Source organism: Diabrotica undecimpunctata, chromosome 5, assembly GCF_040954645.1.
Source record: "Diabrotica undecimpunctata isolate CICGRU chromosome 5, icDiaUnde3, whole genome shotgun sequence".
Taxonomy (NCBI): Eukaryota; Metazoa; Arthropoda; class Insecta; order Coleoptera; family Chrysomelidae; genus Diabrotica; species Diabrotica undecimpunctata.
The window spans coordinates 4,152,599-4,168,318 of record NC_092807.1 but is presented as its reverse complement, the minus strand read 5'-3'; the positions used below and the strand labels follow the sequence as shown (position 1 = coordinate 4,168,318).

At 33.4% G+C, this 15,720-nt stretch overlaps 1 protein-coding gene across 1 annotated transcript in view; it reads right to left on the bottom strand.

Moving 5' to 3' along the window:
- Positions 1 to 15,720, bottom strand: part of l(3)80Fj (lethal (3) 80Fj) — a 38,863-nt gene that overhangs the window by 1,924 nt on the left and 21,219 nt on the right. The window contains exons 13-17 of the mRNA XM_072531371.1: positions 15,300 to 15,542; positions 14,979 to 15,248; positions 14,550 to 14,897; positions 14,126 to 14,319; positions 11,112 to 11,323 (exon numbers count right to left, since the gene is read on the bottom strand). Of these exons, the coding sequence (XP_072387472.1) occupies positions 11,112 to 11,323; positions 14,126 to 14,319; positions 14,550 to 14,897; positions 14,979 to 15,248; positions 15,300 to 15,542 (1,267 nt within the window). The remainder of the gene's footprint in view (positions 1 to 11,111; positions 11,324 to 14,125; positions 14,320 to 14,549; positions 14,898 to 14,978; positions 15,249 to 15,299; positions 15,543 to 15,720) is intronic.

Genomic DNA, 15,720 nt, shown 5'->3' with positions numbered 1-15,720 from the left:
TCATCGCTTCCTGGTGCTTTTCCAATCTTTATCTTTCTTATTGCTTCTTCCAGTTCTTCTTTTTCTATAGTTTCTGGATTTTCCGTGTTTCTCATGGATACTCTCCTGTTGTGGCTTTCCTTCTCCATTGTATTCGCTTGATTTCCATTCAGTATCAGCTGAAAATGTTCCCTCCATCTTTCCATTATTGTCTTATCGTCGTTTATTATTGTTCCTTCCTTGTTCATTATTTGTTTTAGTTTCGTTTCTTTGTTGCTTCTTAGGTTTTTCAGTGTTCTGTAAAATAATTTTACGTTTTCTTTGCTGTTTTCTTCCATTTTTTCCCCGAATTTTTCCCAACTTTTCTTTTTCTCTTTCTTAACTATCTCTTTAACTTTTGTTCTTTGTCTCTTATAATTTTCATATTTTTGTTGTGTTTTGTCTTGGATGTATTCTTTCCATAATTTCTTCTTTTCTTTTATTTCTCTTTTCACTTCATCGTTCCACCAAGATGTTCGTTTCCCTCTGTTGTTATTTCTTGTGGTTCCACATATTGATTTAGCTGTTTTTATCATCGTATTTTTAAATTTTCCCCATTCTTCTTCTATTGTTTCTGTTATTTCATGTTCATTGTCCATCTCTTTCTGTAGTCCTTCTGAGTATCTTATTCTGGTTGTTTCTTCCCTTAGCTTATAAATTTTTATTATTTCTTTGTGTTTTCTGTTTATGTTCTCATTTCTTTTTATTTCTTTTCTTTTGCTTTTGAATGTGGTTTCTAGTAGATAGTGGTCACTACCAATTTCATAACTCCTTTTTACCCTTACGTCTCTTATCCAGTTCTTCCCTGTTTTTTGCACTATAGTATAGTCTATAATTGATTGTTCGTCTCTTGATTTGACTTCTCTTGTGATCTTGTGTATCCTTTTATGTTAAAAGTGTGTGTTCATAATCACCAGGTTATTGTCTAGACAGATTTCGAGTAGTAATTTTCCATTTTTGTTTAGTTTGTCCTCCCCATAAGGTCCGATGACATTGTTCCATTTTTCTGTTTCTTTCCCCACTCTGCTGTTCATGTCTCCTGTGATAACAATTTTCTCTGTACAATCATTTATCACTTCTTGTAATTTGTCCCAGAATTCATTCTTTTCGTTTTTGTTGCGTCTTCATCTGGTCCATAACATATGATTAGGTTTGTATTGGTTTCCTCTGTATCCATATCTATGTCTACTCTTAGTATACGTTCGTTGTAATATATCCAATTTTTTATTTTGTTGATACTCTCCTTCTTTATCATGCACGCTACTCCTGCCTGAGCTCTCTTCGTTTCTTCCACTCCACTGTATATTAGTAACATTCCGTTTTCTAATATTATTGATCCTTTTCCTTTTTTGTTTGTCTCTGTTATAGCTACTATTTCAATGTTCTTATCTCTAATTTCTTCCCCCAGTTCTATTTCCTTCCCATTTATACCTCTCACATTCCATGATGCCATTTTCCAAATTGTTTTGTTCTTTTCTGTGTTTATGTTGTACTTCAATTTGTTTTTACTTCCGTTTGTGTTATTATCTTTAGATCTGCTCATGTCCCTGTTCTGTGCCTGTTATGTTTCTCGGTCCGTCATTGTGTTTTCTTCAGCTAGTTTTGGGACATGGACAAATCCCAAGAAAACCAAATCAGCAACACCCGAGGATAAAAAGAGACTTCGGGAGAACACCATCACCCCCCTCGTAACAGAGTTGCTAAGAAACCAAGGGGTTCTAACGAGCAGACTAGGTCATAAAGCACTGTAACAAAAGGATTCAGAATGGTGGTAGCACATAGACACCATCCTGATACTCAACTAGATCGGGCTCAAGCAAATTTGATCATTAACAAACTGGAGCAAGTACTTGATGTAGTTCCTATCTTACGTCAAAATAAACTTCTGCAGTTCCATAAAACATCATTTAGCGACGGGGCTCTGTGGGTGAACTACGTTAACGAGTATACAAAAAAATAGACGACTAAAGTGGTGAAGATTATTGAGGGACTGTGGGAGGGAGCAAACTTAAATATAATTGATCCAAATAATATGCCCACGTGAACCATGGTCCTTACCCGCTTCCCCGAGAAAGAGCTTGATGAAGAAACCATCAGGACCCGTCTAAAGAGGCAAAATCAAGATCTCAACAAAGAAGACTGGTTGTGATCTCTGATCCGCAGACTGAACGACAGTAAAGATAAAGGTCATAGAGGGAGGTGTTTCGAAGGAGATAGTTCTCAGATCTTACCTTTAAAACGTTTATAATTTCTCATATATTTTTATTTTACTTTTTTTGTTTTTCAATATTTCTGTAACATTAACTTCAACAAATGACCGCAGTATCTAGGTTAAATATATATATATATATATATATATATATATATATATATATATATATATATATATATGAAAAGAATATTATTTAGTTGAATATACTATGTAGTCATTAAATACTAAGTTAACATTTTTGCTTCATTTTTGAAACCAATAATTTATTCATTCATTCATATGTGAATAAAAAAATCAGTTATGAAGATTATATTTTAGTAAATGTCATAGATTTATACAGAAAATTTATTTCAATTTTAATTAATGTCATCAGTTTATTTTCAATTAAATATAAATCAATTTAAGACTATATTGTAATAATTTCACCAATATTTATTCATTGTGAAAATTATGTTTTACTAGTAGTTATTATTTTAAAACACGATTAAATAGTACCCATACAGCGTAAAAACTTTCACAAAGACTATTCATTAAAAGTTACTGTTAAATATTTCAAAAATAATTCAGGAATGCTTTTTGTTGTTATTAAGAGCGTAGGCGCAATCTTTCGGGCCAATGCATTTTAAATGCATTCATTTTTTTCGAATCCTAAAAAAACTAATAAGTATTTTTGAAAAATTTAAACGCAGAATGAAAGAATACATTATTACTGAGGGTCGAAAGTACCTGAAAACTTCTATAATGTATATTTTAATAAGTTACAGGGGCGAAAAAAAGGGAAAATTTAGTGTGATTTTTAATTTCAAATATCTCATTCAAAAAAACTTTTTGTTTATTCTAAGGGACTTTCGGCCCTCGGTAATAATGTAATCTTTCATTCTGCGTTTAAATTTTTCAAAAATATTTGTTAGTTTTCTCAGGATTCGAAAAAAATGATTGCATTTAAAAAGCATTGGCCCGAAATTTTGCGCCTACGCTCTTAGGAGATGGATGAAATGGAAGTTTGGAAGTTTCGGCGAAATTGAAAATTTCAAAATTTAGTAAAAAGTTTCATTGAATACTTTTTTGAACAGGACAATTGTTCAATGAAATTTTTGGTTGAAAAATTTTGAAATTTTTTTAAACTGTTTCGTAAATTTTTGTGCAGCAAAACAGTATAATAAAAAGTTATGTGACGGTTTTTCGTAGTGTTGGAGCAAACCTATTTTTAATTCAAAGTTATAAAATTTTATTTACATGTAATAAAAAAAAATAAATACTTTAAATATTGTAAATTTCATACCTTTTAAGTTTTAAAATTAAAAATTTAACAATTTCTTCTTCTTCTTATTCTTCTAATGGCGCTACAACCCTTTGTGAATCTTGGCCTGCTTAACAATGTTCTTCCATTCTGCCCTGTCGGATACTTTCCTTCGCCACTGCCTGATGTTCATGATTTTAAGATCCCTCTCTACGTCATCTATCCATCTTTTACGGGGCCTTCCTCTTGTTCTGTTTCCTTGGGGCTTCCATCTCTGGACTACTTTTACAGCTCGATTATCTGGCATTCTTTCTAGGTGACCAAGCCAGTTTAGTCTTTGTGACTTTACAAATCTGACAATATCTGCGCTCTGCATTAGTTCATCCAGCTCGTGGTTCATTTTAATTCCCTAACCATCTCTGCATTGGGTTGGTCCAAATATCTTCCTTAGTATTTTGCGCTCAAATATTCTCAGTTGATTTTCATCAGTGGTTGAGAGGGTCGAAGTTTCACATCCGTATGTGACCACTGGTCTAATTACTGTTTTGTAGATTCTCAGCTTAGACTCATGATTCAGTAACTTACTTAATTTAACAATTTAATATATTCAAAATAAAGATTTTATGTTGAAAAAAAAAAAAAACAAAAAAAGGCAGTTTGCAAATCAATGGCATCAAAATTTGATTAGGCGTGGATGCATAAATTAAATAAATAGCTCCGTTCGTACTCCTTTCCCTCTTCCCAATAACTACATCCCTCATGATGGTTTTCAGCCGACGGCCACGGTTTGAGTTCTTCTATATGCGTCTATATTCTTTGATATAACTTCAAAGGTTGATTTCAAATATATAGGCAACCAATAAAACAAATATTGAAGGCATAAACGATACTTAAAGAAGAAATCTTAAGACTAAATATCAAAAAGTCACCAGGAATTGACCTAATAACACCAAAAATGCTAAAAGAATTACCAAAAAAAGGTATAGTAATCCTTACATAAATATTTAACGCGATATTAAGATGTAATTATTGGCCTAACAATCTAAAAATTGCAGAAATACTATTATTCCCAAAACCAGGAAAGGATCCAAGTGAAGTCTCATCCTATCGACCTATCAGTCTGTTATCAACAATCTCCAAATTACTAGAAAACCTTTTAATAAAAAGAATAGATCCAGACTTTACAGGCGCAGATTGGATACCAAATTATCAGTTTGGATTTCGACGAGAACACTCAACTATCCAGCAATGCCACCGAATAACCCATAATATCAATTCCGCATTAGAAGAAAAGGGATATTGCCCAATGGTATCACTAGATGTACGTCAAGCTTTTGATAAGGTTTGGCATAAAGGACTTCTTTATAAAATTAAACAAATATTACCACCATTCTTTCAAATACTTACATCATACTTGGAAAACCGACAGTTTAGAACAAAAGTAAATAGAGAAATATCCAAAACGCATCCTATTAAGGTGGGAATTCCACAGGGAAGCGTCCTGGGACCTTTATTATATATATTATATACGTCTGATCTACCAACATCACATAACGTAACAATTGGCACATTTGCAGATGACACAGTAGCACTTACAAGTCACAAACAAACACATTAACATAGCTACACAACAACTCCAAGACTATTTGTATGAGCTTGAAAACTGGCTAAAACAATGGAAAATAAAAATAAATGAAAACAAGTCAACCCACGTAACTTTTACTTTACGACGAGAAACACCACCACCAATATATATCAACAATGAGGAAATACCCAGGACTAAAACAACCAAATACCTAGGGCTACACCTGGACCAAACCCTGTGTTGGAAAGAACACATCACCAAAAAAAGAAAACAAATACAACTAAGACAAAAAGAAATCAATTGGTTAATTGGAAAAAACTCCAAGCTGTCAATAAATAATAAAATTCTAATTTATAAAACAATTATCAAACCAATATGGACATACAGTTGTGTGCTGGCATCGATAGTGTCCACATCAATTAAGTGCTAATTAGTTTTCAATTTCTAAGCAGTTAAAGTTTAGTTTTTTAAATAGTAAGGAATAATAAAACAAGGTAGGATTGTTCTTTATATTTAAAAATGGATGATTCTTCGGGTGGCGAAAAGCCACCCCCTGATAAAGGTGAAAATATGGAGGCAGTAAGTGCCCGTTTTGATTTAAATAATAGGTATAAATCCTCTGATAAAGGCCCGTTTTTTGTTTTTGTCGAGTCCATCGACCCAAATATTAAACGTTTATCACCAGTCCGAGTAGGTCATTATTTATTCATTAATAACTTTTTTAAGAAAGATGTTGTCGATATTAAACTCGTCGGTAGAAATAAAGTGAAAGTAATTTTTAATTCTTACACTTGTGCAAATAGTTTAGTCAATCACGACATAATTATTTCTAACAAATTTATTGCTTACATTCCGAATTTTTTTAATCACAAAAAAGGAATAATTAGACAAGTTGATACTTTTTTGGACGAAAATTATATGATGAATAATATTATTTCCGACCAAAAAATAACCGAGGTAAGACGTATGAAAAGAAAACTTATTGATTCAGATAATGAAACTATTTTTGTTCCTAGGCAAATGGTAATTTTAACATTTGAAGGAAATATTATTCCTCAATATATTATGTTAGATTTGGTAAGGTTTCAAGTTGAACAATACATATACCCTGTGGTACAGTGTTTAAATTGTTTTAAATTTGGTCATACTCTCAGACAGTGTAAGTCCACTTTCAGCTTATGCAAAAATTGTGGCAAAGAACACGAAGACAACTCCCGTTGTAATAACTCACAATATTGTCTTCACTGTAAAACAAACGATCATACGACTCTAACGAAACAATGCCCAGCTTATCAACATCAATATAATATTAAAAAAATAATGGCGATTGAGAATACTACATTTAAAGAAGCTGAGTTTTTAGCAAAAAATCCATCCTATGCCAAAATCACGACACATAATAAATTTGAATTGCTTAGTAACCTAAATAACTTTCCCCAACTCCCGACTGCGGCAAATGACCGTACAGTAAACAATTCATTCGTTCCTAAACCCAAACAAACTTCTAATCCTCTTAAACGAAAAGCCATATCCCCGACTCAATGTAAAACTGCCTTACAATTTCCTTCAACTTCTAAAACAAAATCAGTGTCACATCCTATAATTCCTAACCCATATCGTAATGAGTTTATAGCATATAAAGAAAAAATACAATTACAAATTCTACAAGAAATTCCATTTGCTTTAGAAAGAATAATTAAACAAATTGACCCCAAACTAGTCTCAGTTGAATTCCAAAAAGTCACTCAAAATGAAATCAGAAATATACTTTCTTGTTTATCAGACAACGATAGTGATGGGGAATCATAGAACACTTAATATTCTTCAGTGGAACTGCCAATCTATTATAAAACAAAAGACTAATTTGCTTAATTTTCTAGAAAGTCATACAATTGATGTCATTCTTCTGAACGAAACTTGGTTGTCACAAAATAAAAATTTATATATTAAAGGTTTTAATAATGTTAGAGTTGATCGACGTGATGGCTATGGAGGCGTTGCTGTTTTAGTTGCAAACAACATTTCCTTTTCAGATATAAAATTCAAAACAAATTATAATCCAAATATAGAGGTTTGCGGTGTTTTTCTAGAACAAGTTAAATTATCAATAGTATGTGTTTACACACCTCCTAAAATATATGTCTCATCCAAAGATTGGGAAAATTTATTTGGACAAATTAAAGGCAGAGTTTTAATTGGGGGCGACTTTAATAGTCATCACTGTAGGTGGGGTTCCATACAGGATAGTGCACAAGGTAATATTTTAGCTGACGCTTTAGACAATACTAATCTAATTTTACTCAATGACGGAAGACCAACCAAAATATCCAGACCAAACGAACGTCCTTCAATGATAGACTTAACATTAGTATCTCCTCATTTAACAGGCTTTACTACCTGGAATCCTCTAAATGACTCACTAGGTACAATCCACATCCCTATCCAAATCACCCTAGATTTGAAATATTCCCCAAGAACAATCCATACCTCCACAAAATGGAAAGAGTCTTCAGCGAACTGGTCTATATTTGAAAATTACTTAGAAAAATGCCTTCTAGACACTCATTCTATAGATGTTACATCTTTGGAAATGTTTAATAACTTAATAAAAACAATTAGCGAAGCTGCAGACTCTGCTATGATTACTCAAAAATCATTTCAACCAAAATCCGGTCTTCCCGTATGGTGGGACGACGAATGTAAAAATTTAATATCGTGTCGAAAAAAAGCTTTTCGGGAGTATAATATTGTCTCAAATCTTGAAAATTATCTAAAATTTAAACACATCCAAGCCAAATGCAAAGTTGCTTTTATGAAAAAACAAAAAACGTCTTGGATCAACTTTGTAAATACTATCAATAAAAATACACCGCTCAACAAAATATGGAAATTTGTTAATAAAATGGCTAACAAAAATTATCATTCAAAGACACAACCAATTTCAACAGAGCTAATAGAAGAGTTACTTGACAAGTTCGCTCCACCATACGTTCAAGACCAATTAAAACACGTATCAATATGCAATTCCAGTAAATTTAAATTACTAGAAAATCCAATAAACATCCAAGAACTGGATGCAGCTATTAAAATATCAAAATCTACTGCGCCCGGGAAAGATTATATTACTTATTCCATAATTAACCACCTTCCCGATAAGGCAAAAAATCATTTATTAAAAATATTTAATGATTGGCTTTTGAAAGGAAATTACATTGACAAAATGAAAGAAACAATTATATGTCTTTTTATCAAACCCAACAAAGACAAAACTCTCTCATCGTCTTATCGACCCATTTCTCTATTGTCTTGTATAACAAAAACTTTCGAAAGAATTATCAAAAATCGTCTTAACTGGACAGTCGAACACTATAATCTTTTGCCAAGCACTCAATACAGATTTCGATCTGGTCTGGGAACACTAGATGCAATAAGTCACTTAACAACAGATATCCAACTAAATTTTTCAAAAAATAAATATTTAGCATGTTTCTTTCTAGACCTTAAAGGCGCTTACGACTGTGTTAATTTAACAGTAATGCATTCAAAGTTATGCAAACTGGGGTTTTCCACAAATTTATCCGCTAATATAGTTAATCTTTTTAGCAACCGAACTTTATATATCAGAGACCATAGTAATCAGTTATATGGTCCACGAATAACTCATACAGGATTACCACAGGGGTCTGTATTAAGCCCAATTCTCTTCAACATATTTTCGGCAAGTATACACGACATTTTTGTTGATTCCATAAAATGTATACAGTACGCCGATGATATATGTATTTACTCCGTCCGTGATTCATATGACGATTGTGTGGAGGTCCTGGAACACATCATGAAACTAGTAGATAATTGGACTAAAGACCACGAACTTACTATATCCCCAGAAAAATCTGCCATTATGATATTTACAAGACATAGGTTACGTACGCCTGATAGTCTACACCTGTCAGGATATGATATACCCGTTGTCACTGAGTATAAATATCTTGGTATAATCCTAGACCCCAAATTACTATGGTCTAAACATGTCCAATATGTAAAAAAAAGATGTGAGAAAGGCATTAATCTTCTTAAATGTGTCACTTGCAGGAAATGGGGTGCTGATCCCAAAGTTGCATTGATGTTTTACAGGACCTACGTGCGATCAATTTTGGATTACGGATGTGTGTTATACGGATCAGCAAGCAAAACACATTTACTAAAAATAGATCGTATTCAGTTTAAAAGTTTGAGATTAACTTTGGGTGCTATGAAATCAACACCATGCCCCCTGTTACTTGCTGAAAGTAATGAAATGCCATTAGAATATCGTAGAAATTTATTAGCAACAAAATATGTATTAAAATTAAGGGCTAGAACAAGTGGCCTACTAAGTATGCTGTATGAATTATCCATTCAAAATCTAGTAAATAATTATTGGAGAATAAAAAATTCACCACCATTAGCAGATGCCTTTCTGGAAACCAATGATTTACCGGTTACACTTTCTACAAATTATATTAAACCATTTTATAAATTAGAATTTAATACAATCTTAAAAAAATTAAATATTATATTTCCGAAATATTCAGATTCACATCAAATAAATAACAAGCTGTTGAACTCCATATTGAGTGAATATACTAATAAAACTATAATTTACACAGATGGTTCTAAACTGAACGATGGGAAAGTAGGGTCTGCAGTGTATATTCCTTCCAAAAACAAATCACTTAAAATAAAGCTTCCTCCACATTGCTCTATTTACACTGCAGAAGCGGTAGCTATTAGGAAAGCTCTGGATTGGCTAGAGCACGCAAATTTGCAAAATGCTGTGATCATCTCAGACTCTAAGTCAATTCTTAGTGGACTTAATAATACTGTGTTAAACCATAAAACATGTGAGCTGATATGTGACATTAAACAAAAAATGAGAAACAAAGATATAACATTTATTTGGGCAAAAAGTCACTCCGGGATAAAAGGTAATGAAATAGTAGACGAGCTCGCTAAGGATTCTACTCATTCAGGTATACAAGAACATATTTACACAGTATCAGACCTAATCAATTTTTATACTAAAAAAATAAATTTTAACTGGCAAGATAGATGGAAAATATTGGCGAATACTTCAAATAATCATTATTACAAGATCCATCCTACGTTACCATCCTTAACAGAATTACCACACATATTCCATTATAATATATCTAAACGATCAGCAGCAACTATCACAAGATTAAAAACTAGTCACTGTGCTGTTCCTGCTCACCTGGCTAGATTAAACATTATAGAATCAGGAAAGTGTTTATGCGATAATATTTCCCAGTGTGATGTTAATCACATCCTGTTTGGATGTATTAAAAATAAAGCACTCTCATCTACGTTTTATGAAAACCTAGTTAAAAGTAATGTGCAACTTCCAGTAAACATAACCCACCTACTGTCATTGAATCAGAAATCTATATACGAACTCATATGTAATCACTTATATGCATCCGGATATATAATATAAATTTAGTACAATCAAGTTTTTAATTGATAAACATAACATAAATCATTTAAAAATCTGTGGCAAAAGGACTGGTTTCCATGCCAAACACACTATCATCATCATCATCATCATCAATATGGACATATGGCATAGAGCTATGGGGCTGTAGTAGTAAATCTAATATTGCTATTATGGAAAGATGCCAATCAAAAATCTTAAGAGCAATTGTTGATGCACCCTGGTACGTAACCAACCAAAGAATCTATGAGGATCTCAATATCTCAACAGTGAAAGAAGTATACCAGCAAAAGAAATTACAATACATTCAAAAAGTGAACACACACTCCAATCCATTAATTTCCGCAATACCTCAACATCGAGTTATCAGAAGACTAAAGCGACGTTGGCCAACAGACCAGTAACATGGACCCGTGATTCTCTCACTGGAGTGGACCACATCACGCCAGAACCAAGGGACAGGACCTAAACTCATCACATTAACTTATAGAATAGTTGTTTTATTCTGATTGTTAATTTATTAGTTATAATAAAAAAAAATAAATAAATAAACGATACTTACATAAAATGTGTTCGAAAAGAGTGGACTCCAATTGATCCGGCGGTAAATACTTGCAGAGGGCACCTAAACAACCGGCAGCACACTTTCTTACAGTGTCGTCCGGTACTCCTAGATAGGAAACTAGAGTGGCGTGGATCTGTTTTTTCAAAGGCTCTGATATTTTGTCCCCCGCAGGCGATATTATACCTCTCAATGCGTGCATGGTCGTTTCTCTAAAAGATTCATATTAGTGTTATTAATTTGATTAGGATAAATTCTTTAACCGAAATTTTCGAAAAACTAGTTTAAGTTGGTTGTAATGAGCTGAAACTTAAAAATTTTGTAGATGTGTTTCCTATTAGAAGTTCTTTTAATTCCACAAATGAAAATGTAGTCGTAGATTTTTTGAAAGATGTACACCCCCCTTGCGACTCTTTATTTTTATTACCTGTTCGTGATACTGAAATCAGGAATGTTTTACATAGATTGAAAAATTCACACTGCACCGATTTTTAATTTTTAAACAAAAAAATAATTGTGAAAACAATCTATATAATTATTGACAAATTAATTATACTTTATAATAATTGTCTTACGTAAGTGATTTTCCCAGATGTATTAAAAGTAACAAAAGTGCTATCAGTGTCCAAAAAGAGCTTTAGATGAAATTAGAAATTATGGTTCCATCTTAATCATTCCCATTTTCGGCAAAATTTTTGAGAGTATTCTAAACGTTCGTTTGATAGAATATCTAGACAAATACAAAATACTTCACTGTAGTCAATATGGCTTTCGAAAAAAGTGTAGCACTACACTAGCTATACAGAAAATTGTGAGAGATATAGTTGATGGCTTGGAGGAAGGCCATTTTGTGTCTTTGACAGTGTGACTTATCCAAAGCTTTTGACTGTGTTTTGCATGAATTACTGTTGAAAAAAAAATGTATAAATATGGTATTAGAGGAAACACTTTTAATCTATTTAGATCATACTTAACAAATAGAAAACAGACAGTTTTTCTTAATAACAGTGAGGATACTTGCAAGAGCAGAGTATAGGGGACACTGTAAAACTTTATTTCTGGATTTAGGTATTATGACACTACCTTCACTCTATCTACAGTATTGTGCGAATTAATGTGAACAAACAGAATTAATTTGTAAATATGATTTATTTAGGCCAAAGGTAAATTTAGGTACACTTACATGAGATTTTTTTATTAATTAGTATTTAATATGTCCTCCTTTTACTTTTATGACTTCCTGGAGTCTTCTAGGCATGGAATCCACAAGTTTTTTGCAATTGTTTGTGATTACTTCACCTCTAAACCACGCCTTAATCACTGCTTCTACCATTTTTGTTTTAGTAGTACAGTCAAATTTTTGAGCCTTACATATTGCCCACAAATTTTCAATAGGAGTAAGGTCAGGTGAATTCCCAGGCCAATCAAGAAGGGTAATATTATCCTTGAAGTGTTTTATCATAAACTTCGATACCTGGCACGGAGCTGAATCTTGTTAAAAAACTGCATTCCCTTTGGTCTGTACTTTGTCAAGCTCTATAGCCAAGCGTTGCCCTAGCATGGCTTTGTACTTTTCACTGTTCATCATACCTTCAATAGGAATAACAGTGCCAATTCCCGAGTATGAAAAACAGCCCCAGAACATTTTTTTGGTGGGATGTTTAACTGTTTGGTTAATATGGCTAGCTGAAAGTGACTCATTGGCTGCCTTTCGTACGAATTTTGATCGCTGGCCCTGCACTAGGAAGTGGGTCTCATCAGAAAATAACACTTTTCTCCAATCTTCTGTACTCCAATGAGCGTATTTTTTGCCCAATTTAGTCTTTTTTTCATCATAGGCGCTGTCAGAAGTTGTTTCTTCTGCGGTCTCACGGCTCTTCTCCCTCCTTCTAAGAGACGTCTGCGTACCGTTGAGTCGTGAATTTTTATTTCAGCTTTTTCTAAATCTTGCTGGAGGTTATAGCTTGTTTTTCTGGGATGAAGTTTGCTATCGCGCAAAAGAAAGGCTTCATCTCGAGGAGTAGTCTTCCGTTTTCTTCCACATTTTCTTTTCCACTGCACTTCAACTGACTTTGTTTCCTTTTTTTGTTTAATTATTTTGTTTACTGCCTCCAAACTTACACAACACTCCTTTGCAATGCCCCTCTGAGTCATTGGTGTATGCTCACTAAGTGTTATGATCCTTTCTCTTTTCCTAGGAGTGATATCCGTATTAAAAAGTTAAACCTGATTGCACAGTTAAATCAATGAAAATAACACCAACTTGCACATAATCTGAGATACAACAAAATATAATGATGATATAAAACACAAAGCACATGTTTTGAACAATATACTAATAAGGTTTTGAGGTTATGTTGTTATTTTGACAAAACAGTTGAAAGAATAGGTACAGCAGGTGTGCCAACTTATGAAAACTGAATTTCGATCTCTGTTCACATTAATTCGCACAATACTGTATATATATATGAGACGCTAATTGAAATTCATGCCAACAAAGGTAAGTTTAACATAAACTCGCAACTTCCATGATCACGAGACAAGATCTAGAGATGCTATTAGAGAACAACGTTTTAGGTTGACTAAGAGCAGTACAGTACAGCTCTTACACAATAGTACTAGTTTAGTCCGGGTATTTGCCTATTATGATGACGTTTCACGTTTTTATATTTTTATTTAGTATATTTGTCGTTTCTTAAATTGTTAATATTAAATATATGTTTGTAATGTTTAAATTCGCAAAATAAAAAAAAATTCCAGTCCATAGAAATGAAAAAGTTATATTTTGGAAATTTGTTTAGTGTATTGTTTTTTTGAATGGTTTCAAAACTTTGATGGATGGAAAATTCAATTTTCAAAACTTTCACATCAATACACATAATTTTTCTCACTTGGAAACCTACACCATTACAAAAAATTGTAGTTATTGTTAAAATTACTTTACGAGAAAAATATTTCACTTTGAGAAAATCTTCTATCCTATCATATACGACCTAATACATCCATATACTAACCTGATAGAAATATCCTCAGTATTCTTAATAGTATTGTGCAGCTCCATAAAGAGTGGATCAGCCCTTTGATGGATTACTATGAGATATCCTAAAGCGGTCGCAGATTTTAACCGAACAGCTCGATTGGGATCGTTCAAAGCTTTCACGAACGTTGTTTGTAATTGTGGCAAAAATTGTTTCAGCATTATTCCAACCTAAAATCACAAAATGTATATCATCCGAATAATAGTCCAGTCAAAAATAATTCAACATAGGAAATAATTAATAATTGTTTGTTTTATTTTTCTATTATAGTACAAATATTCGACAAGACATATTTATCCTGTATGACTGTATTATAAAATTAAAGTTAAACAATCAAATCTTTTTTAATGCTCGTGTTAAATAGCCAAAAATAGATTTAGATAAAAAAATTACAACTGACCTTTGCCAATAAAGTAGCTAGCGCATCTAGAACGGCAGTCTTGACATTAGCACTGAACCTATCACCCAAAATCCTAATCAGAGGTCCAGTAATAGCCACCACGCTGGGCTGCAAAGCTGCGGCGCTGGTAACTTTGATGATTTCACCAAGTCCTTGAGCTGCTGCTTCTTTTTCGTCGCCGTCTCCGTTCAGAATCGCTTCTCGGAAGATTGGCAGGATCGGGGCGATACCTTTGGGTATACAGAAACCTGGCAGTAGGTCTGATGTGCCTTTCATGTCGGACATGGCGTAGCGAACGGCTTGTCGGACGTCTGAGACGTATGTGGCTTGCTGTTTGGGTTCTAGAGTCTGAAACAACAAAAAATGTGAAGAAAACAATTTTGTCTAGTACGTCTAAATGCACTTTTGAAACAATTATAAAACACTTACCTTTGTAACAGCATTCAGAGCTTCCCATGACATTTGCAAAACTTCCCGATCTGAGTCAATACAGAGATGTATGAGTCCTCTAAGCAACTGCGGAACGTGACTGGTGTACTGCGCTTTGGAGTTAGCACAAAATCCACAAAGCAACGTTGCCGCTGCTCTTCTCTGATCGGCGTTTTCGTTCCTTGTATTTTCTAAAAGGGTATCTATTACAGTTCGGATTCCTACTTCATCAACTACAGAGAGAACAACGGCTTGGCAGTATTCCATTTGCTAAAAGTTTAAAATTTAATAATACGATAGATTACTGGATGATTTGATTACCTGTGCTTCTTCGGGAGTACCTCGTGAAGAACCGAGAGTCGTTTGAAGGGCCGGTAGGATCCTCGGGAGGTATTTGTTCAAGGCCTCGCCTGCTACTGAAGCCAAAATTGACAATGCTTTGGTATTGGCAGGAGGCGCCGTTAGCTGAGGTACCAAATAGGGCAATACTACGCGCGATTTGATTGCCATCACTTGTCTTAAACCGTCTAGTGTCCATTCTACAACCTCTGGATTTTCATCGTTCTGAAAAAATATAATAATGATAGTTTCTTCGGTGTCTTAGCAACAGTGTGTGTAAGTAATAACACGTGAACATTATTAATCAAAAAAACGTATACAGCCAGCAGCATCGAGACTAGTTCAGTGAACAGAAAATCAAAAGAAACATTAAAAATCCTGGCAAATAAAGAAACGGATCACA